Source organism: Chiloscyllium punctatum, chromosome 1, assembly GCF_047496795.1.
Source record: "Chiloscyllium punctatum isolate Juve2018m chromosome 1, sChiPun1.3, whole genome shotgun sequence".
Taxonomy (NCBI): domain Eukaryota; kingdom Metazoa; phylum Chordata; class Chondrichthyes; order Orectolobiformes; family Hemiscylliidae; genus Chiloscyllium; species Chiloscyllium punctatum.
In genome coordinates, this window is record NC_092739.1 from 97,206,329 (window position 1) to 97,230,968 (window position 24,640).

The following is a 24,640-nucleotide window of genomic DNA, read 5'->3' on the forward strand; positions in this document are numbered from 1 at the left end:
CCATCTATGTCCCAAATCACACCCAAGTCCTGTTCATCCATCATCCCTGTCATCAGTTTGACTGACCTTGGACTACAGTGAAGCAAATCTTCTGTTTAGAACTTCTCATCCTTGTTTCAAATCTTTCCATGACTTTTCCCCTCTGAGTCAATAATCTGCTCAGTTCCTTATTCCTTGATAGAGATGCCTGTCTAACTCGGAACTGTTGAGAAACTCTGATTTTAATCTCCACTATTTGTGCCCATACTTCCAGCCTTTAGGTCTGGAACACTCTAAAAGTCTCTGTCTCACTTCTTAAATGATGATGTTGAAAATCTGCCTCTTTGACCAAGCTTTTGGTCATCAGCCTTAATGTCATCCGTGTACTTCATTCTCCAGTATACTGCTCTTATGAAGGACCTTGGTATGTTGTAATACATAACTGGGGCTGCAAAACAAAGGTTATTGTTATCGCTACATAGTCATTAACATTTATGAGGTAAAAGGCAATAATGTAAGTTAGAAGATGGACATTTGTTTCTGTGGGAGACATGTAGTTGTGGTGCTTGCTTCATTAATCACCCTGAAGTGCTGCATATGCATAGCTAAAATTCAGTGAAAGTGGAATAGGGAAGGATATGCTACTTAGTCTCATTAAGGTTGGTTTTCAGTTGGAAAATTTTTCCTAATTGTATTTGCCGACAGCCCATAATTTTGCTTGTTGCTTACATTTTTCAGATGTTCTAGCCTATTTTGCATGTTATTTTCCTGCACTTAAAATTTTTGTCAGGAAATTATGTATCTAAACTTCCAGGGTACATCTGTAGTGGTCAAGGCACCATATCAGGAACAAAAAATTGGAATATTACTCTTTTATGTACACATTAGCACTTAGGTTTTGTGTATCTAAGTAATTTTACAATCCATCCTGTTTAATATGTTATTGAAAAAAACAATCAGTAAAGTTTCTCTCTTATACTTTTGTCCTAGGACCATCTCAAGGGCCAAATCTGTGGATAGTAAATAAAAATCCAAATTCACAAAATAGACCAGTACTCATCATGTGGAAGGTAATGATTCTAACTTTTTCCCTGGATATTAGATTTACTGAAACATTTCTTTAAATTGTAAAGTCTATAGTTTTGATTTTTTTAAAAATCCCACGAGGATCTTCATATAACTCTACTGCTAAAGATGCTTCATTCTGCCTGTCACAAAAACAGAAATTGCGGAAAACCTCAGCATTTGTGACAGAATCTGGAAAGAGAAATCAGAGTTCGCATTTCAGGCCACACCTGCTGAGATTTTCCAGTAGTCTCTGTTTTTGTTTCAGATTTCTAGCATCTGCAGTTCTTTTGGGTTTTTTTTTCTCCGTGTCATTTGGTGGTGTATTGAGTATTGCTGAGAAAAGACACAATTTGCCAAACTTTTTGTCTTGCATTCATCAAGACAGTGTGGAAGACATGCCAATGAAAAGGGAAAACTATTTCTTTGTATTGTATAAGATGAGAGTGCTAAATCGTTGGCAAGTGAACTCTGATTTGGAGAAGCATTGCCATGGACAATGTACCAAATAGATTATGACTGACAGTTAACTGTCAAGCAATGTTTAAATTTTAAATCCATCAAGTTGACACTGATTGATCAAGACCTTGCCTGAAAAATAAACCGGCTGTTACTCTTTTGTTGAGTTGACACAGCCACAGTGTTTGTTTATTAATGCACATCGTTTCCAATATGTGCAAGTGTGTCACAACGGAACCCAACTGACAACTTTAATTTAGTTGACAGTGTATTTTGTAGCACATTGAAGATTATTTAGCAAATTCTGTCCCATCACAGAATCACATTTCATGTTGAATGCTGTATGTTGAGTTTTGTGAGCACAACCTAATTGCTTATGGTCAATATCTCACTTGTTATGAGCAATCAAATGGAGATGCTGTTCAATACATTCCTATTGTCTTTGGAATCATCAACTTATCTATCATATAAGCACTGAAATTAATTTACCTTAATATTCTTAAGTTTGATAGGCTGTTTACAGCGAGCAAGGCATTTCACTGGCCATTTTATGGTCAATTTCAGTGTTTTTTGATACAAAAATGAATTCTGTTCAGAATGTTTGTCACGATTTCACAAAGTCTGGCCAACCTCCTGTGGTGATTGATTGCTGTGTTCATTTTAAGTCAAACAATTTTCCTTTTCAGGATCATTTCAATCTATGAAACCCCAGGTAAAGAATATCAGATTATAGATTTGAAAACCAATATTCCATACTTTAATTCTATCACGACAAAAGATTTTTGATATATCAGGGCGTTACTGAGGAATGTGCTGGGAGGTTGAAATTTCTATCTCTGAAGCGAGAAGATAGGGCACACAGAGTCTTGGGTTATCAGGTCAACAAGGTCTTTTCCCCGGGGTGGAGGAGTTCAAAACTTGAGTGCATAGGTTTAGGTGAGAGGAGAAAGATTTAAAAAGGGACAATAGACAATAGGTGCAGGAGTAGGCCATTCAGCCCTTCGAGCCTGCACCGCCATTCAATATGATCATGGCTGATCATTCCTAATCAGTATCCTCTTCCTGCCTTATCTCCATAACCCTTGATTCCACTATCTTTGAGAGCTCTATCCAACTCTTTCTTAAATGAATCCAGAGACTGGGCCTCCACTGCCCTCTGGGGCAGAGCATTCCACACAACCACCACTCTCTGGGTGAAGAAGTTTCTCCTCATCTCTGTCTTACATGGTCTACCCCGTATTTTTAAGCTGTGTCCTCTGGTTTGGCACTCACCCATCAGCGGAAACATGTTTCCTGCTGCCAGAGTGTCCAATCCTTTCATAATCTTATATGTCTCAATCAGATCCCCTCTCAGTCTTCTAAACTCAAGGGTATACAAGCCCAGTCACTTCAGTCTTTCAGTGTAAGGTAATCCTGCCATTCCAGGAATTGACCTTGTGAACCTACGCTGCACTCCCTCAATAGCCAGAATGTCTTTCCTCAAATTTGGAGACCAGAACTGCACACAATACTCCAGGTGTGGTCTCACCAGTGCCCTGTACAGCTGCAGAAGCACCTCTTTGCTTCTATACTCAATCCCTCTTGTTATGAAGGCCAGCATGCTTATTAGCTTTCTTCACTACCTGCTGTACCTGCATGCTTACCTTCATTGACTGGTGTACAAGAACACCCAGATCTCTCTGTACTGCCCCTTTACCTAAATTGATTCCATTTAGGTAATAATCTGCCTTCTGTTCTTGCCACCAAAGTGGATAACCATACATTTATCCACATTAAACTGCATCTGCCATGCATCTGCCCACTCACCTAACTTGTCCAGGTCACCCTGTAATCTCCTAACATCCTCATCACATTTCACCCTGCCACCCAGCTTTGTATCATCAGCAAATTTGCTAATGTTATTGCTGATACCATCTTCTATATCATTAACATATATCGTAAAAAGCTACGGTCCCAGCACGGATCCCTGCAGTACCCCACTGGTCACTGCCTGCCATTCCGAAATGGAGCCATTTATCACTACCCTTTGTTTCCTATCAGCCAACCAACTTTCAATCCAATCTAGTACTTTGCCCCCAATTCTATGCACCCTAATTTTACCCACTAACCTCCTGTGTGGGACTTTATCAAAAGCTTTCTGAAAGTCCAGGTATACTACATCTATTGGATCTCCCTCGTCCATCTTCAGAGTTACATCCTCAAAAAATTCAAGAAGATTAGTCAAGCATGATTTCCTCTTCATAAATCCATGCTGACTCTGACCTATCCTGTTACTACTATCCAGATGTGCCGTAATTTCATCCTTTATAATAGACTCCAGCACCTTTCCCACCACTGAGATCAGACTAACTGGTCTATAATTTCCTGCTTTCTCACTCCCACCTTTCTTAAAAAGTGGTATAACATTAGCCACCATCCAATCCTCAGGAACTGACCCCAAATCTATCAAACTCTGGGAAATAGTCACCAACGCATCCACGATTTCCCGAGCCACCTCCTTCAGTACCCTGGGATGTAGACCATCAGGCCCCGGGGACTTATCAACCTTCAGACCTAACAGTCTCTCCAACACCAAATCCTGGCAAATATAAATTCCCTTAAGTTCAGGTCCTTCAGCCACTGTTACCTCCGGGAGATTGCTTGTTTCTTCCCCAATGAACACAGATCTGAAGTACCCATTTAATTCTTCTGCCATTTCTTTGTTCCCTGTAATATATTGTTTTGTGAGTTCTTTATTGATGAACTGAAGTGGTTAACTCTTCTAGCAGCTGAGAAGGCTTCTATAGTTGAATAGTGGTGTTTTCTTGTACAGGTAGTTTCCTCAGAACAGCAGACTTTAGGAGGGAGAGTTTTCTCCAGCAGTTCTGTTGTTTTTGGGACCAGCTGCCTGGCTTTCCCTTAACCAAACAGTATTTGGTTTATGAGCACATTCTTCATTTTTTTTGCCTTGGTCATAACTCCCCTTTGTGTTCAGTTTTGTATGTGTCAACTTGCAAATGATCTGATTCAGACTGATGAATCATCTTTCCAGTTATGATGGCTGATTTGTCTCGGTTTTGGGGTTAAACTCAACTATTATCTTTCAGCTGAAGCAATCAATGCTTCAAATGCATAGTTCTCAATTTGAAAGGCATCCACTTTAATGTGTGTTGAGGCAGGAAGCACTGTTTTGCCCAAGGCTAGGTCCATTCTAAAAGTCTCCCTTTTGTGATTTCAGATGAAATGGCAGATTTCAATAGATTTTGAAACAGTCCACATTCACCCGTTATGCCCTCCCTGAAACTTAATTTCCATTGCACAGATTTTAAACTGAAGTGATTTTCTTAAAAACCTACAATATACATTTTTAATACCATTTACCTTTTAGCACTGACCACATGCAATAGTTACACATTTTTTTTAAGGTTAGATCAGAGTGGTGCTGGAAAAGCACAGCAGGTCAGGCAGCATCCGAGGAGCAGGAAAATCAACGGTTCGGGCAAAAACCCTTCATCAGGATTCTTGATTAGGGGCTTTTGCCCAAAACGTCAATTTTCCTGCTCCTCAGATGCTTTTCCAGCACCACTCTGATCTAAACTTACAAAATGTGTAACTGTTTCAGCACCACTCTGGTTTCCAGCATCTGCAGTCCTCACTTTTGCCTACACATTTTTGAAGTGTCTACAATCAGAAAATTCCTATTGATAAACAAAATTCAGTCCATCATTGATTTTTCCAGTACATCTCTGTCCTCCACCCCATCTATCCCAACCAGGATTACATCTCATTGATTTTTAAATGATTCCAAGCTTTTCACATCCACCATTCTGAAAACCCAATCTGGTACTGATCTTTTTTTTATGAAAAGAAGATTCTTGCAATCCTAGACTCCTCGCACTCACGGCTTTTCTTTGTATTGCTGCCAGTGTTTGCATGCTATCCTTATTTTGTACTTAATTAGTCTAATTTTCACTCATTTAACAGATGTAAACCTAATAAAAATATATATCTATTTTAAATTTAACTTTAACTTAAACATACAGGAACTGAGCAAATCTGAGGCTAAAGGTATCATAAAAGGATACCAATTGAAGATAAAAGAAAAAAAAAGTCAGGCAGTGATGTGCATCAACAGTACTAACCTGGAGTATAGTCTCATTCTTTCTGGAGAATCATACGTAATATCAATTACTGCCTACAACTCAGTCGGAAACTCCCCCGAGTCTGTGCTCTTAGTGCCCTCAGCAAATCAGAAAGGTAAGTGTCACAATTAAAAGACAAAAATTGATGATTCAGTTGGTGAAAGAATTGTAACGTTGAGCGATGCTAACCAAACCTTGTGAGAATACAATCAACATTCAATACTAAATAAGTTGTCTTGATTGATGTTCCAACTGGCATAGTGCCCTTATGTAAAGGATGTGACTTTGTTTCTTTCCATTCATTGCTGTTGAAGCATATCCATACAATGTGGACAGGGCTGACCTCCAATCTGACCTGCCTTTCCAACAATACCAGATGAGGCAGGTCGGGGTAGATGGCAGTGTTGGGACACTAGAAGGAACATAAAGGCACTCTCTTTGACTATCTTCTGGGTTTTAGGCTTTGATCCAAGACTGAACCCACGGATCATACTCATGATGGCCAGAGGACCCAAAAGCAACATTTTATGTGCTTCATCATTTAACTTGACCATGACTTCAATAACTTTTTACAGTTTCACCTTTACATCATTGCTATTCTGAAAGCTATTCCATGACAGATTTCCTTTTTGAGGTACAGAATTCTTCTGAGTAAAACATTCTCCTCATCTTCAACTATAATGGCTTCCCCTCTTTAAATGTTTCTGTAATGATACCGTGGCTTTAAGAGGTATATTTTGTTCTTAGTTTTATTTATAAAGAGAGGTTGAGACAGAGGAGGTGAGCTGGCTGTTCCAAACAGCTTGTGAAGGTTTGGGTTTTCTAAAGTTGGAACAATAGAAGCAGCATGAAGGGGTCAAACTCCTACAGAACCAAGATTTTAGTTTAATTTTCAGTATTGTTGGGATTTGGGAGGTGCTATACATGTCTTCCTGCTACAGCAAATGCTTGAGTTCTCTCTCTCTCTCTGAGTTTTCTCTTGATTTTCTTTCCTCCTGGATTAGAGAATTGCATGGGTGACAATCTATTTTACTAAATTTGCCTTTGCTGGGGGTGTGTTTATGAGGTGTTACTATCTTGCAACAGTTGTTGTTTAGTAGTTAAATAATCTATTATTCTGTTAGGTTTTCCAATAACGTTACATTATCCCAATTCTTCTTCCTTTTCTTTATATTTTAACTACATGTATAGTGTAAGAATAAAGTGTATTTTGCTTCAGGCCTGGTAGTTTGACCAATCAAATTGCATCCAGAATGCAATCCCACTTGCCTTTAAAAATAAGAAAAAAGTTGGTGTCTAGGACATCTTTTTAAAATATTTTGAAGGATTTGGCCTAGTCCATAACAGTATTCCCCCCTCCACCCCAGTAATAGATGCCCTAGCCAGGGGAAACATCTTTTCTGTTTTTGTCCTGTCTATCCCTTTGTGGATTTTGTCAATTTGAATTAGATCACTTTTCATTAATCACAACTTTCAAGAATACAGTCTGGTTTTCCTAATCCCTCTTCATAGGATGGTCCCACCATCCCATAAGCGTGTGTGGTGAACCTTTGTCATAGTCCCTCATAGGTAATAATAACTTTGCTGAGGTGAGACCAAAACTGCATACAGTTTTCGAGGTGGAGTTCAAATAGGGTGCTGCACAACTGAAGCAAGACTTTGCTGTTCCTGTACTCAAAACCTCTTACCATTAGCCTTCCTAATGACCTGCTGTACCTCCAAGGTAATCTACAGTAACTTATTGATGAGGCTATCTGCGTCCATTTGTGGATCTACATTTTCTAACCTTTTACCATTAAAGAAATATTCTGCACATCAGTTTCTTCTATCAAAGTGAATGATCTTATATTTCCAAAGTGCATTCAATCTGCCATGTTCTTGCCCATTCACTAAATCTACTGAAAACCTGCAGAAGCCAGTTTGCAATTTCCCCACAGCATACATTTCCATCTTGATTTCCATTGACTTGGAAATATTACATTTAGTCCTATATCCAAATCATTTATATCTGTTGTGAACTCACTAGTAACATGTTGCCAATGTGAGATTGACCCATTTATTCCCACTGTTTTCTATTTGATAGTCAAACATAATCCATATTATCTCCTAGCCCACTTGCTTTAATTTTGCCAAGCAACCTGGTGTGAGAGACTTTATCAAAAGCTTCCAAAAGTTCTCATTTATCATTATTTCTGGCAACTTTATAGGTTTTTCTCTTTTAATCTTATACAATCTTTAACTTTAGGCACAATTGACTGAATTTTGGGGTTTTTGCGCCTAGAGGAAATGTACAATTGTTGCATATTGTGTCACAATTCCTTTAAATTTATTTAAATTAGATGTGAGTGGCACTAGCTGGGCCAGCATTGTAAGCGCAAAGTTGTCCATTTTGGCCGGAATAATAAAAGGGCACATCATTATTTAAATGATAAGCAGATTCAATGTACGTCAGCGCAGCGGGATCTGGGCGCCTTTGTGTATGAAAACAGAAAGTGGATGTGTAGATGCAGCATATAATAAGAAGGACAAATGGAATCCTGGCATTTATTGCAAAAGGATTAGATTATAAAAGTAAAGAAGTGTTGTTATAATTGTATAAAGTGAGACCACCCCTGGAGTATTGCATCCATTTTAACTTCAGGAAGGATATGGTGGTACTGGAGGCAGTTCAGAAAAGGTTAATCAGATTGATTCTGGAGGTAAAAGGACAATCATGTGAGGAGCAGCTGAATAGCTTGGGCTTGTATGTGCTGGAGTTCAAATGAATGAGAGGAAATCCCCCTTGTGGGACAGTCTGAAACAAGAGGTCATAGATATAGAGCGAGAGGAGGTAAGTTCAAAACTGAGATGAAGAGAAACTCCTTCTCTCAGAGGGTTGTGAATCTGTGGAAGTCAGAATGCAGTGGAGGCAGTATTAATCAACGGATTCTAGAAAGAAATAGACATGGTTCCGATGAAAAGCTAGATAAAGGGCTATGCACAGCAGGCAGGAAAGTGGAGTTGAGACTAGGATAAGATCAGTCATGATCATGTTAAATGGTGGAGCAGGCTCAAACAGCTGGATTGCCTTTCCCTGCTCTGAATTCCTATGCTGTTTTTAGTATTGCCGTTCGAGTTTGCCCACTACTTTGCTGTGGATCTGGAATCACGCGTAGGCCAGACTGGGTATGGATGAAAGATTTCCTTCCCTGAAATACATTAGTAAACCAGGTAGCTTTTTATGACAATTAATAGTGGTTACATGATAATTAATCCAGATTTTTAAAAACTGAATTCAAATTTCACCATCTACCATGGTGGGAAGTGAATCCATCCAAACTATCAGCCTGAGACTCATAATTCCAAGCCCCATGTACAATCCACTTCGTCATAATGTCCCTCATAACTTTATGATTTCCTTTGTTCAACATTAACATCATGGTTTCACAATGGACTACCTCACTTTCAAAAATGATATAAAATTCTATCATATTATTGTCATTTGTTGTAAAAGTTCTTTTACAACAAAATTATTAACTAGCCCTTTTTCATTGCATATAATACAGGTCTAAAATAACTTATTCCCTGATTGGTTCCTCAACATAATGCTGTAGAAAAACAATCCCCTACACACTCCAGAAACATGTCCTCCACAGCTTCAGGACTCATTAGCTTTACCCAGTCTGCATGTATATTGCAGTAATCCGTGATTACTGCATTACCCATGCTATATGCTTCTCTTACCTTCCTGATCAATACTGTGCTCCATATTATCACTCATGTTTGATGCTCTATAAACAACTCCTACCAATTTTTGCTGTTTCATAGATCCACCCAAACAGATTCCACATTTTATTCTTCGAAGTTGAAATTCTCCCTCACTAATGTACTGACCCTGTCAGTTTTTTCAGTACATCACCACCTACTTTTCCTTTTTATCCTGTCTTTCTGAAGATTTAGTTGTCTGTTTTGGTCACCTTGCAGGGATCTTTCTGTAATGGCAAATAGATCATATTCATTCCCTGCTATCTAATTATTTAAATCACTTATTTTATTGTAAGTACTGTATGCAGTCAGGTAGATTGGGCTTAGCTATGATTTTTTTGATATTTTTCTGCATTCCAAGTTTACTTAATGCTCACCCCCATTTTGCCTGCATTCTAATTTCACTTGCCATTGATCTCCTTCCTTCCAATTTGAGTTGCCCTTCAGGTTCCCATCCCCCTAGCAAGGTAGCTTCAAACTTCTCTAAGAGTACTGTCAAATTTCCCCTGTGAACATATTAGTTACAGTGAGGACTGCATATTCTGGAGATCAGAGTCAAGACCAGGGTGGTGCTGGAAAAGCACAGCAGGTCAGGCAGCATCAGAGGAGCAGGAAAATCAATGTTTTTGGGCAAAACCCTTTATTCAGGAATGAGGAGAGCCTCCGGGGTGGAGAGATAAATGGGAGGGGGGTGGGTCTGGGGAGAACGTAGCAAAGAGTACGATAGGTGGATGGAGGTGGGGAGGAAGGTGATAGGTTGGAGAGGAGGGTGGAGCAGATAGGTGGGAAGGAAGATTGGCAGGTAGGACAAGTTGTGAGGATGGTGCTGAGCTGGCAAGTTGCAACTAGCATAAGATCGGGGGAGGGGAAATGAGGAAACTGGTGAAGTCCACTTTGATGCCCTTGGGTTGAAGTGTTCCGAGGTGGAAGATGAGGCGTTCCCTACCTGCCCCTGAACCTGTTTGAATGCCTCAAAAATCTAATTATCTCCATCCTTCACCGATTCCCGAGCCAATTTATCCTCCTTATTTCTGTGCTCACTGGGACTAATCCTGAGAATACTACTCTTGAAGGCCTAAGTTTTAATTTCCTTCCAAATATCACTAAATCCTGCTTACAGAACCCCATCTCTCTTTGTACATGACATGGGTATGAACATGAACCACAACTTTGGGCTTTTTGCTCTCCCCCCGAAGGATATCCTACTGTTGCTCCGTGACATCCTTCACCCTGGCAACAGGGAGGGAACACATCGCCCTGGAGACATATTCACTGCCACTTAAATGTCTGCCTGACTCCTGACTATGAAACCTCCTATCACTACTGCCCTGCTGCTCTTTATCTCCCCTTCCATACAGCTGAATCACATGTGGTGCCACAGACTTGGGTCTAGCTGTACTTCTCTGAGGAAGCTTACCCTCACTAGGATCCAAAACAGAAAACTGATCCACAAGGAAGATAAACTCAGGGGGTCTCTTGTACCGCCTGTTCCTTTTAGACAGCCTGGCAGTCACCTATTCCCTCTCTGCCTGTACATGCCAAACCTAGCTGTCTGTGCCTCCCTAGATATGTTATGCACATGTGCCTCTCAGATACACAGTGGTGACTCAAGCCACTTTTCAAGTACAAAATCCCACAACTCAAGTCTGGTGTAACGGATAGCACTTCCTGCAAATTTGTTGGTCAAAGAACACATGAAGTGTCAATAACTTCCCAAATACCACATGATGAGCATTCCACACAGCTTAGTTGACCAGCCCATATGGTAACTTGTAAAAAGTACTTATTGCAATTAGAAAAGTGGAATAACACACCAGTTATTTACCAAAGTAGCAGGCCAATTAGTGGAGGCTGGAAAAGGTAAAAGAAAGGAGCACCTTCTCCTTCCTTATAAAACTCCCTCTCACTCACTAAACTCCCAGTGAACACAGTCCACAAAACAACTCTCAGTGCAGGGGAGACTGTATCTGAAGGAGACCTCTTTCAAAAACGTAAGCTTCTGAAAAGTCGCTTTAACCAACTGGAAATGTTCTTAGAGAATTTGCATGACTTCAGACTGGAAGAAAATGTTGATTTAGATGTTTTGCTGGCCAGACAGTTATTATTCCAAGGTAGATGGGAGTTCCTTGTCGGGACCCTGGGAGATCACAACCATAGGTTCCACGGAAGGAATAACCCGGGAAATTGAATTTTCTGTTGGGCAATTCGTTTCTGTCTGAAGCCTTTCAAAAGTTTCCATTTAAATCAAAGACTTTGGAAAATTCTGAGGAAATTGCTCAATAAAATAGTTACTCAGGAGAATTTGCATGTTTATAAAGACAGTCTAACTCCTGAGTAACAATTTAACTAAAATCATACTTACCTCATAGACCCAGCAATACACCTCCCCAAGAGTCTAACCTGCCAGCATCTCAAGACCCAACCAGACCATTCCTGCCACCAGAACTGACCTCTCAGCCATATCCAGCCCACCTTCACTGAACCAACTCTCTACCAGGTTGAACCCAGTGTGATCCAACCCAACCAGGCATCTTAACACTCTACTTAACTGGCACCCTATAAGTTCATCAGCTGGCATCCGTATCAGATGGCACTGTACTTACCCTGGAATCCTGCCACTATACCCACCTGACACATTAACTGACATTTTATCCCCTACCTATCTGGCATCCTCCCCTGCTAGAGCCCTTACGTCACATTTACCTATTTACTCTTAGACAGCAACTGTCAAAATGGCCATCTGAGCCTTTACATTTCAGGATACAGTGGCTGATGCTGGAAAAATGGGACATGGTTGCCTTCCTTTGACAGAATGGAAGTATGGCTCCACATTCCTGAGGGAACCCCACACAGAATCTCTTCTCAGAAATGCAGAGTTCCCTTCTTTCATAAAAAAGAAGGGCACACCTCAGAAAATCTGGCCATTAACTTCTAACTTAAAATTTGAGTTAATTATTAAATGAAAGAAAATCAGCCTTTAGAGTTAAAAGTAACCCTGAAAACTCTCCGACTCACCAGCTTTCAGTGATGCCTGCTCTGATCATCCATCCTTTGTAGATCGTACAACATTTAAAAGTCTAAGGCAAGATCATTCTTTGTGTAAGACTACTGGCTGTGAGTCCATTTCCCTGCATGGTGTTGACCTTGTAAATTTAGAGATCGGTGCTGACCTTATTAACTCATTCCTGAAATTAGCAGAGGCTGGGACAAAACATAGAAGTATGAGGGGGATCGCATAGCAACATGTAAAATCCTGGTACTGAACAGGCTAGATGTGAGACGAATGTTCCTGAAGTTGGGGAAGTCCAGGAATAGGGATCACAGTCTAAGAATAAGGGGTCAGCCATTCGGGACTGAGGTAAGGAAGAGTTTCTTTACTCTGAGAGTTGTGAACCTGTGAAATTGTCTCCAACAGGAAGCTCTTGGGGCCAGTTTGTTACATATGATTAGATTGGGGCGGCATGGTGGCTGGGGCAGCAGTGGTTAGCATTGCTGCCTCTCAGTACCAGGGTCCTCGGTTCGATTCCAGCCTCTGGCAATTGTCTGTGTGGAGTTTGCACATTCTCCCCGTGTCTGCGTGAGTTTCCTCTGGGTGCTCTGGTCTCCTCCCAGAGTCCAAGGATGTGCAGGTCAGGTGAATTGGCCGTGCTAAATTGCCCATAGTGTTAGGTGCATTAGTCAGAGGGAAATGGGTCTGAATGGGTTACTCTTCGGAGAGTCTATGTGGACTTATTGAGCCAAAGGGCCTGTTTCCACACTGTAGGCAATCTAATCTAATCTAATCATATATTCAAATGGGAGCTGGGCGTGACCCTTGTGGCTAAAGGAATCAACGGGTATGGAGAGAAAGCTGGAATGGGATACTGAAATTATATGATCAGCCATAATCGTACTGAATGGTGGTGCAAGCTTGAAGGGCCGAATGGCCTACTCCTGCTCCTATCTGCTATGTTTCCACAAATAGATTCCCACCTAGTTTCTGCATACCCTGCTCACTCTGGTCAAAATGATAGCAGGAGAGAGAGACGACTGATTTAAATGAATTATTGGATACAGAATAAATCCAGAATTGATGAAGAAGCAATTGTTTTGATTTTCAGATGCAAGTTTGATTCGTATCAAATTAAATTCTCTAATGGTGAATTTTGTTTTGTTTGTTTTCGCTTATAGAACTCCCAGCTGTGCAATATGTCAGTGCTATCCCACATAATGACCAACTAATGGTAGAATGGAAAGCTCCTAGCTCCACTGTAAATACGTACATAGTTGAATGGTGTGTGGCAGATTCAGATAGTAATGAGTGCAGTGGACTAGTAGACTGGATATATAAACCAAACACCACAAACAAGGCATTTGTGAAAGGTGAGTGGTCAATGTAACATAGAGAAAAAATATTATTGTTTCATGAGACATTAGTGTTGCCTAAAGGTTTTGATTACTTGAGGGTCATCTAAAATCTGGGATTAATACATTTATTTTTAAGAATTTAATGCCAATAATGAAGCAATTGGAAAATTTAACTTGAAACTCCAAATCCTAAAGAAAGAGTTGCTTTTCAGTGCCACAGGGCAGGAGCTTTATTTTTTGCAAGGTTATGTCCCTGAAACAAAGCTGACTTTCTGGGCTCAGGGTCAATATTGGGGAGGCTCAGTGGTCTAAGGAAGAAGACTAAGGTAGCCTTCAGAAACCTCTGCCAGTGTAGCACTGTACTTTGATTCTTTCTGATCCTTTAAATTACCCCTCAACTACCAATATCAACATCAGACAGAAAATAGATGTGCCATGGTGCCATGCTTTGAATCAGCCAAATTATAGAAAATATGACATATGACACATTCTGATCATAAAAATGCAATGATAAAATGTCTTCCCATGCTTGAATGGATGTAAAATGACCTAGAGAAAATATACTTGACAAAACAACAGTACAACATAGAATCACTGAAATCTGGCAATTATCAATGTTTACTTAAACCTTCACAGATCAACTACAATATCAATAAACAGTGTGGTTTTCAAATATTTCATCAGTCTACATGTTATGAATGCTAGGATTAATCTTATGGATTAGAATTGCTAGAAAGAAACTCACTGAACAAAAAATGTGACACTGTAAGTGTTTATGTAGACAAGCACAGCAGCTAACCGTCACATTATTAACGTTCTTGAGCTCAGCCAGATAGGATGTCCAGAGACTAGATTAGAGTGGTACTGGAAAAGCACAGCAGGTCAGGCAACATCCGAGGAACAGGAAAATCAACGTTTCAGGTAAAAGCCCTTCATTAGGAATGAAGGCCGGGAGCCTCCGGGTCGGAGAGATAAATAGGAGGAGGGGGGCTAGGGAGAAGGTAGCCAAGAGTACAATAGGTGGATGGAGGTGGGGATGAAGTTGATAGGTCAGAGAGGAGGGTGGGGTGGATAAATGGGAAGGAAGATTGGCAGGGAGGTCAGATCATGAGGATGGTGCTGAGCTGGAAGGTTGGAACTGGGGTAAGGTGGGGGGAGGGGAAATGAGGAAACTGGTGAAGTCCACATTGATGCCCTAGGGTTGAAGTGTTCTGAGGCAAAAATTGAGGCATTCTTCCTCCAGGCGTCGAGTGGTGAGGGAGTGACAGTGGAGGAGGCCCAGGACCTGCAAGTCCTCGGCAGAGTGGGAGGGGAGTTGAAATGTTAGGCCACGGGGTAGTGGAGTTGATTGGTGGGCGGGTGTCCCAGAGATGTTTCCTAAGCACTCTGCTAGAAGGCGTCCAGTATCCCCAATGCAGAGGAGACCACATTGGGAGCAACGGATACAATAAATTATATTGGTGGATGTGTAGGTGAAACTTTGATGGATGTGGAAGGCTCCTTTGGGACCTTGGAAGGAGGTGAGGGGGGAGGTTTTTCAGTTCCTGTAGTGGCAGGGGAAGGTGCCAGGAGGGGAGGGTGGGATGTTGGAGGGGGCGTGGACCTGACCAGGTAGTCACAGAAGGAACGGTCTTTGCGGAAAGCGGATAGGGGTGGGGAGGAAAATATATCCCTGGTGGTGGGGTCCGTTTAGAGGTGGCGGAAATGTCGACGGTTGGTGCAGTTTATGCGAAGGTTGGTAGGGTGGAAGGTGAGGACCGGGGGGGTTCTGTCCTTGTTACGGATGGAGGGGTGGGGTTTGAGAGCGGAGGGGCGGGATGTGCATGAGATGCGTTGGAGGGCATCTTTAACCACGTGGGAAGGGAAATTGCAGCCTCTAAAGAAGGAGGCCATCTGGTGTGTTGTGTGGTGGAACTGGTCCTCCAGGGAGCAGATACAGCGGAGGCGGAGGAATTGGAATTCGGGATGGCATTTTTGCAGGCGGTAGGGTGGGAAGAGGTGTAATCCAGGTAGCTGTGGGAGTTGGATGGTTTTTAAAAAAATGTCAGTGTCAAGGCGGTCGTCATTGATGGAGATGGAGAGGTCCAGGAAGGGGAGAGAGGTGTCAGAGATGGTCCAGGTAAATTTAAGGTCAGGGTGGAATGTGTTGGTGAAGTTGATGAACTGCTCAACCTCCTTGCGGGAGCATGAGGTGGCGCCAATGCAGTCATCAATGCAGCAGAGGAAGAGGTGGGGAATGGTGCCGGTGTAACTCTGGAAGATGGACTGTTCTACGAAGCCGACAAAGAGACAGGCATAGCTGGGGCCCGTGCAAGTGCCTATGGTGACCCCTTGCATTTGGAGGAAGTAGGAGAATTCAAAGGAGAAATTGTTAAGGGTGAGGACCAGTTCGGCCAAACGAATGAGAGTGTCGGTGGAACGGTACTGTTGGGGATGTCGGGAAAGGAAGAAACGGAGGGCTTGGAGGCCCTTGTCATGGTGGATGGAGGTGTAGAGGGATTGGATATCCATGGTGAAGATGAGGCATTGGGGACCGGGGAAACGGAAGTCTTGGAGGAGGTGGAGGCCGTGGTTGGTGTCTCAAATGTATGTGGGGAGTTCCTGGACTAGGTGAAATAGGATAGTATCAAGGAAGGTGGAGATGAGTTCGGTGGGGCAGGAGCAGGCTGAGACAATGGGTCAGCCAGGGTGGTCAGGCTTGTGGATCTTGGGAAGGAGGTAGAACCGGGCAGTGCGGGGTTCCTGGACTATGAGGTTGGAAGCTGTGGGCGGGAGATCTCCTGAGGTGATGAGGTTGTGTATGGTCTGGGCGATGATGGCTTGGTTATGGGGGGGTTGGGGTCATGGTCGAGGGGACAGTAGGAGGAGTTGTCTTCGAGTTGGCGTCTGGCTTCTGCGGTGTAGAGGTCAGTGCACCAGACTACCACTGCAGCCCTTTTATCTGCTGGTTTGATGGTGAGGTTGGGATTGGAGCAGAGGGAGTGGAGTCCTTCACGTTGTGAGGGTGAGAGGACCTCCAGAGAACTGCACCTATAACAATGTAGTTTTACTTCAGTAGAGCATTTTATGATCAACACCAGTCTAGATTAAGTGAACAAATGTCGCAGTGAGACTTGAATTCAGGAGTAGATTTTCCAATCAATTTAAATACTAAGAAAGAAAATAATAGATTCATTCACTCTTGAATGATTACCATCATCATTAATTAAATATCTCAATTAAAATATTTGAGATGAATTCTAGACTTTAGATTCAGAACTCATCCATTTTTGAAAAGAGGCAGGGACATTGGTGCAGCTATTTAAACAGCAGGTTTGTTCTATTTCTCCAGGGTTTCAACAAATGTTCTCTGATTTTATCCTGGGAGATTAGAATAACCCTTTTGGAAACACTACCATAAGCTTTTTAGTTGTATACAATCTTATCAAACACAATGATAACTAGAGAAACTCAGCAGGTTTGGCAGCATCTGCAGACAGAGAAATAGAATTCACATTTTGAGCCCAGTCATGCTGGACTCAAATTGTTAACTCATTTCTCTCTCTACAGATGCTACCAAACCTGCTGAATTTCTCCAGCATTCTATGCTTGTTTTAGATTTCCAGCATCTGTAGTATTTTGTCTTTACATCTTATATGACCTAATAAAAAGTGATACACCCCCTGAAACATTGTCTTTAGCTCAATATATCTTTTTCCCACAGAGAACGTACTGCCATTTAAGCGCCATAAGATATCCGTTTACCCTTTGTACAATGATGGTCCTGGATCTCCACTTTCAACAAAGGCATATCTACAACAAGACTGTAAGTGGATTCCAACAATGTCACTCTAAAACTTGCATGCTTAAATCAAATTTAAAAGTTATTGAATTGTATTAATACCAGATTCTAGTTGACTTGTTTTCAAACACTTCTACACAAGGTTTTTTTCATTCATTCAGAGGAAGAGGGCATCATTGGCTAGGCCCTTCCCTAATTGTCCAGAGGTAGTTAAGGACAACCACATTGCTGTGGGGCTGGAGTCACATGTCATCCAGTAGTTTCTCTTCCTAAAGGAAGTACATTAGCAAACCAGGTACAGATTCTTCATCATCAGTTTCTTAATTCTAGATTTTATCGAATTCAAATTCCACCATCTGCTATGGCAGGATTTGAACCCAGTTTCCCAGAATATTACTTGGGTCGCTGGATTAATAGCCCAGTGATAATACCACTAGGCCATCACCTCCCCTGTGTTTGAAGCTGGGCTTCAAATATTAAGTATTGGATTAGCTGCTATTGGAAGAATCAACCGTGAGCATAATATGAATCATGACTGTGGAACACCATTGTTGTGTCAGTACAATGACTTCACACCTTCCTGTTCTCAGAAACCACAGGAGATATTGTGATTATCACAGTCACAACAACTATGTAATATCTTATAACCACCATCTCAGGTGATTGGAATGCACAAGGATTATGAAGCATATGATAGTTTAGTGCAGCGAGCTTCTTCCCAATCTGCATCCTTTTACAGCTCCAGCATTTGGTCCCTTTGTTCATCTGAAGAAAACAGGAAAAACAACAGCTCAGTTGGAATGGGATGAAATTCCGGTAAATGAAAGGCGTGGATTCATCACAAATTACACCATCTTTTGCAAGAACGCTGGTGAAAATGAATCATGTGAGCTGAAAATAACTTTACCTTTCTTACTGTTATTGAAATAAAACACCCATTCAATGATAGGGCCAGAGATTATCATTTATTTAATTATGCCTAAATCAGGATTAAAATGGTCAGATTTACATTTGTGGTAATGATAATATCTAAATTTAGGCACAGCGATGAACCCCTTTGTTAAATAAACCAAACACCCAGAAAAGCTCACCTCGTCTTGTAATCTGTTGAAATATGAGTGACAAAGAACTCCCACAAAATCTATTAGAGTCATAGAGTATAGAGATGTACAGCATGGAAACAGACCCTTCAGTCCAACCCGTCCATGCCGACCAGATATCCCAACCCAATCTAGTCCCACCTGCCAGCACCCGGCCCATATCCCTCCAAGCCCTTCCTATTCATATACCCATCCACATGCCTCTTAAATGTTGCAATTGTACCAGCCTCCACCACTTCCTCTGGCAGCTCATTCCATACACGTACCACCCTCTACGTGAAAAAGTTGCCCCTTAGGTCTCTTTTAGATCTTTCCCCTCTCACCCTAAACCTATGCCCTCTAGTTCTGGACTCCCCGATCCCAAGGAAAAGACTTTGTCTATTTATCCTATCCATGCCCCTCATAATTTTGTAAACCTCTATAAGGTCTCCCCTCAGCCTCCGACACTCCAGGAAAAACAGCCCCAGCCTGTTCAGCCTCTCCCAGTAGCTCAGATTTTCCAACCCTGGCAACATCCTTGTAAATCTTTTCTGAACCCTTTCAAGTTTCACAACATCTTTCTGATAGGAAGGAGACCAGAATTGCACGCAATATTCCAACAGTGGCCTAACCAATGTCCTGTACAGCCGCAACATGACCACCCAACTTCTGTACTCAGTACTCTGACCAATAAAGGAAAGCATACCAAATGCCTTCTTCACTATCCTATCTAACTGTGACTCCACTTTCAAGGAGCTATGAACCTGCACTCCAAGGTCTCTTTGTCCAGCAACATTCCCCAGGACCTTATCTTCAAGTGTATAAGTCCTGCTAAGATTTGCTTTCCCAAAATGCAGCACCTCGCATTTATCTGAATTAAACTCCATCTGCTACTTCTTAGCCCATTGGCCCATCTGGTCCAGATCCTGTTGTAATCCGAGGTAACCCTCTTCGCTGTCCACTACACCTCCAATTTTGGTGTCATCTGCAAACTTACTAACTGTACCTCTTATGCTCACATCCAAATCATTTATGTAAATGACAAAAAGTAGAGGGCCCAGCACCGATACTTGTTGCACTCCAATGGTCACAGGGAAACTAACATCAATTTTTTTTAAGTCTAAAAGTGAACATTAAACAACTATTCACAACTTTAAGCCCCCCTTCTCTTAATTGCTTATTATCTGGTTCCAGCTCTATAACAACATGCTGTTCCAATAAGACACTTATTAAATTTACATCAACTTAATTTCAAAACTACACAGCCGCTGCCATCTTCTGTGTCTGTCTTCTTCGGCTGAAGATCTCCCTGGGCCATCTTCTTTCTTTTTATTGTGAATATGTTTCATATGAAAAGGTGCTTTTGATAGAGAGTGTTTCTTAATTTCTTGGATTTCGCTCGATGGCAGTTACTCTGTCTGATTTTCAAAATGCCTGCATTTTTATACCCCCAACATCAGATCATCTATTTGAATCAATGTTAACAAAACAATAAATTCAAACTCAATTGGGTCTTAATATCCTGTGGCATAATTTAAACTGGTTGGTTAAATTTGAATTGTTGTCAAAACAGCAACCAACTCAGGTATCCATTTCACAGCCAAATGTTGTTTTTTTCAATTTTCCAGTACACCCTGACACTGCCATCTAGTCATACCACAGGTGCTTGTAAGTTCTCAGTTCAGAACAGCATTAAGAACTCTCTTAAAGGTACAGTACATGCCTTCACCTTCATAACACAACGCAGAGAGGAAGAGGCATAGATCCATCACACCAGGCTGGAATAAGTTGAAAGCTGCACTAAATATAGGCTAGTTTTGCTGACCAGTACTAATGTTATGTAGGAAGTTGCAGTATGTTGATCCAGTAATGATGCAGGAATGGCGATATGTGTCCAAGTTGCCAAACAAAATATATTTGACAGTTATTTCCTGTACCTGCAATTATTATCCTGTGGTAGATATCTTGGATATATAAGATACAATGTTCAAACCACAGTCACAATACACCAGTCATCATGGATTTAATTGATGTAAATAGGAATCAGAGAGGAATTCATACCTGGTTTCTGAAGGTCAGTACATTGGACAGGACATTGATGCAAGGATCCCTCAAGGTAGTGTCCTAACACTGACCACCTTTGGCTTCTTCAACAATGACCTTCTATCCATCACAAAGTCAGAGGTAGGATTGTTCATTGATGATTGCACATAGTTCAGCACCATTCATAACTCCTCAGCTACCGAAGTAACCCATGGTAATATGCAGAAAGACCTGGACAATGTTCAGGCTCAGGACGTATAGTGTCAAATAAAATTAGCATTCCTCAACTACCAGATGTTGACTATCTCCAACAAGAGAGCATCTAATCATCTCTCCTTGACATTCAATAGCATTACGATCACTGAATCCCCGACTATCAAAATTTGGCCAGGAATTAAGATCATAAATGTTGTTGAATATTATCCAATGAAGAGCAAACATCCTGACCTCTCAGTTAATGTTTCAGGTCCAGTGACCCTTCTCAGAACTGACAGTAGCTAGGAAAAGGATGTTTTTTTAAACAGAAGGTGGGGCAGGGGGAAGGGGGAGAGTAAACAATAGGTGGAGATAGAGCTCAAAGAGAGAGAAAAAACAGTTGGACAGACAAAGGAGTGGTTCAAGTTCAGTCTGAGGGAATGAAAAGCTGCTAATGGAAACAATTAATAGCTGAGCTTCATTGGAGCACTGCAGCAAGTCTGAGACAAAGATGTTGGCCAAGGAACAAGGTGGGCTCTATGTCTACCTACTGTTTGCTCCACACACCCCTCCACATCCTATCTTTAGTATAAAAACCAGCCCTTCCCTAGCTACCATCAGTTCTGAAGAAGGGTCACTGGACGCAAAATGTTAATACTAATTTCTCTCCACCGATGCTGCTAGACCTGCTGAGATTTTCCAACAATTTTTGCTTTGGTTTAAGATTTCCAGCATCTTCAGTTCTTTGGGTTTTTTTTAGCCCTACATCTGACCATTTCTCTCTCCACAGATGCAGTTTTCCCTGCTGTGTATTGCCAGCAGTTTTTGTTTTATTCTTGAATATAATAATTACCTGCAAAATATCTTTTTGCTTGAATTTGCTATTTATCCTAAATCCTAAAATAGATGGCGACATTTTGAAAAATGACCATATTACAGAGGAGGAAATGCTGGATGTCTTGAACACATAAAAGTGGATAAATCCCCAGAGCCTGATCAGGTGTATCCTAGAACTCTGTGGGAAGCTAGAGAAGTGATTGCTGGGCCTCTTGCTGAGATATTTGTATCATCAATAGTCACAGGTGAGGTGTTGGAAGAATGGAGGTTGGCAAATGTGGTGTCACTGTTTGAGAAGGGTATAAGGACAAGCCAGGGAACTATGGACGAGTGAGCCTGATGTCAGTGGAGGACAACTTGTTGGAGGGAATCCTGAAGGACAGGATGTACATGTATTTGGAAAGGCAAGGACTGATTAGGGATAGTCAACATGGCTTTATGCGTGGGAAATCATGTCTCACAAACTTGATTGAGTTTTTTGAAGAAGTATCAAAGTGGATTGATGAGGGCAGAGCGGTGGACATGATCTATATGGACTTCAGTAAGCTATTCAACAAGGTTCCCCATGGGAGACTGGTTAGCAAGGTTAGATCTCATGGAAGACAGGGAGAACTACGCATTTGGATACAGAACTGGCTCAAAGGTAGAAGACAGAGGGTGGTGGTGGAATGTTGTTTTTCAGACTGGAGGCCTGTGACCAGTGGAGTGCCACAAGGATTGGTGCTGGGTCCAATACTTTTCATCATTTATATAAATGTTTTGGATGTGAGCATAAGAGGTATAGTTGGTAAATTAGCAGATGACGCTAAAGTTGGAAATATAGTGGACAGCAAAGAAGGTTACCTCAGATTACAACGGCATCTTGGGCCAATGGGTTGAGGAGTGGCAGATAGAGTTTAATTTATATAAATGCAAGGTGCTGCATTTTGGGAAAGCAAATCTTAGCAGGACTTATACACTTAATGGTAAGGTCCTAGGGTTTGTTGCTGAACAAAGAGACCTCGGAGTGCAGGTTCACTGCTCCTGGTGTCGGGAGTCCAGAACTAGAGGGCATAGATTTAGGGTGAGAGGGAAAAGTTATAAAAGAGACCTCAGGGGCAACCTTTTCACACAGAGGGTGGTACGTGTATGGAATGAGCTGCCGGAGGAAGTGGTAGAGGTTGGTACAATTGCAATATTTAAAAAACAACTGGATGGGTATATGGATAGGAAGGGTTTGGAGGGATATGGGCCGGATGCTGGCAAGTGGGAATAGATTGGGTTGAGATATCTGGTCGGCATGGATGAGTTGGACAGAAGGGTCTGTTTCTGTGCTTTACATCTCTATGACTCTATGACCAGCTGAGATCAGTTTATACAAATACTTGAAACTTCACTGAAATATGTGACTATATTCTTGGTTCTTAAACACATAAGAAGAATGTTAGGTATGCACATCTATCCTGGTTCAGTGGTGTCAGTAAGCAGTAAACAGTCTTATGGAAGTTGATTGGAACTGCAATGCACTGACTTATACTAGATCATAACCCAAGGGTGAAACAATAGACCATCCTCTTGTACTGTGACATGAACTACATAACCATCTCTTTTAGACCTTCAATCTATTCCAAGATGAATAGAGTAAATGTGATGAGACGAGGCTTGGAAAACTCAGTAAGAAGCTTGAATTCAGATCTGGAAAATATAGAGTTACTGTAACTCATTGCAGTCAGAACTTTCCCTATAAATGTAATGCAAAGTGAAGAACACCCCATGAGTCCCCAAAACAATGGTAATTTCACTGGACTTAAATAAGGTGATCTTGAATTATTCTTCAGCATTTCTAATCTCTTTTCTGGCTGTGTGCTTTCCCATGTTTCTGTACAGGAATATATAAAACCTAAGAAATGGGAGTACAAGTAGACCATATCACTGAGCCTGTTACACTATTCACTGTCATCATGGCTGATCATTGGTCCACTTTCCTGCCTGCTCCTATATCCCTTCATTCCTTGAGATATGTCTGTCTCAGTCTTAAATATGTGAACAATGGCAATGAATAATATATGAACAATGGGGCACCCACAATCCTTTAGGATAACAAATTCCAAAGATCTAAAAGCTTTGAGTGAAGAAATTGCTCCTCATTTCAGTCATAGAGTCATAGGGCTGTGCAGCATGGAAATGAACCCTTTGGACCAACCAGTCCATGCTGACCGGAAATCTGAAATCAATCTAATCCTGTTTGCCAACATTTGGCCATTATCCCTCTAAAGCCTTTCTATTCATATGTCCGTCCACCTTAAATAACTCATTTTTCATCCTGAGACCATTACCCTGATGTTTTGGATTCCCCAGCCAATGGAACCAACCTCTCAATCTTTATCTTAACAAGCCCCTTCAAAGCCCATCCTGATTAATGGACATTAGCTCTTATTTCTCACCGTAGGCTATTTCTATGAGTGGGTACAGCAAAGTTAGAAGTGGTTTACAAAGAATAGACTCACCATTGTTTTACCAAGTCACAGGGGCAATCTTCCATCAGAGAGAAATGACTGGTGGTGCTTTAGCCCACTACACCTGGAGAAGGAGAATCCTTCATAGTAATCCCAGCCAGTGCAGGAAGTGAATCCACATTGTTGGAATTACTGTTTATCACAAACCAGCCATCCAGCCAATTGAGCTAAATGACCCCTAATATCCATAGAATAAGGCTGTTAAGGGAAGCATATTATCGAAAAGAAGCATTGTTCACAGAAAAGGTGGATTAATATGTGAATGTTGCTGTATTTTTGGTTTAGACCAATGTTAGCACTCTTGTTTCTGATCCTTTCACAGATGTAACAGTGGGCTCAGCAAGTCGACAACACACATTGGTTAACTTAAAAAGCAATACTTTGTACCGAGTAATTGTCATGGCTTCAACAGCAAAGGGAAGTACAAATGGTACAGCTATCTCTTTCAAAACACTAGCCTTTGGTAAGTTATGAGTGCTACGGGAATATGCTATT

The 24,640-nt window shown here is 41.4% G+C and overlaps 1 protein-coding gene across 1 annotated transcript in view; it reads left to right on the forward strand.

The window, feature by feature from the left end:
• The window catches only part of LOC140482402 (interleukin-6 receptor subunit beta-like), a 53,805-nt gene that overhangs the window by 16,879 nt on the left and 12,286 nt on the right, over window positions 1-24,640 (forward strand). Inside the window, exons 7-12 of the mRNA XM_072579874.1 lie at window positions 970-1,049; window positions 5,526-5,739; window positions 13,539-13,730; window positions 17,419-17,520; window positions 18,236-18,382; window positions 24,468-24,608. Coding sequence (XP_072435975.1) covers window positions 970-1,049; window positions 5,526-5,739; window positions 13,539-13,730; window positions 17,419-17,520; window positions 18,236-18,382; window positions 24,468-24,608 — 876 coding nt within the window. The remainder of the gene's footprint in view (window positions 1-969; window positions 1,050-5,525; window positions 5,740-13,538; window positions 13,731-17,418; window positions 17,521-18,235; window positions 18,383-24,467; window positions 24,609-24,640) is intronic.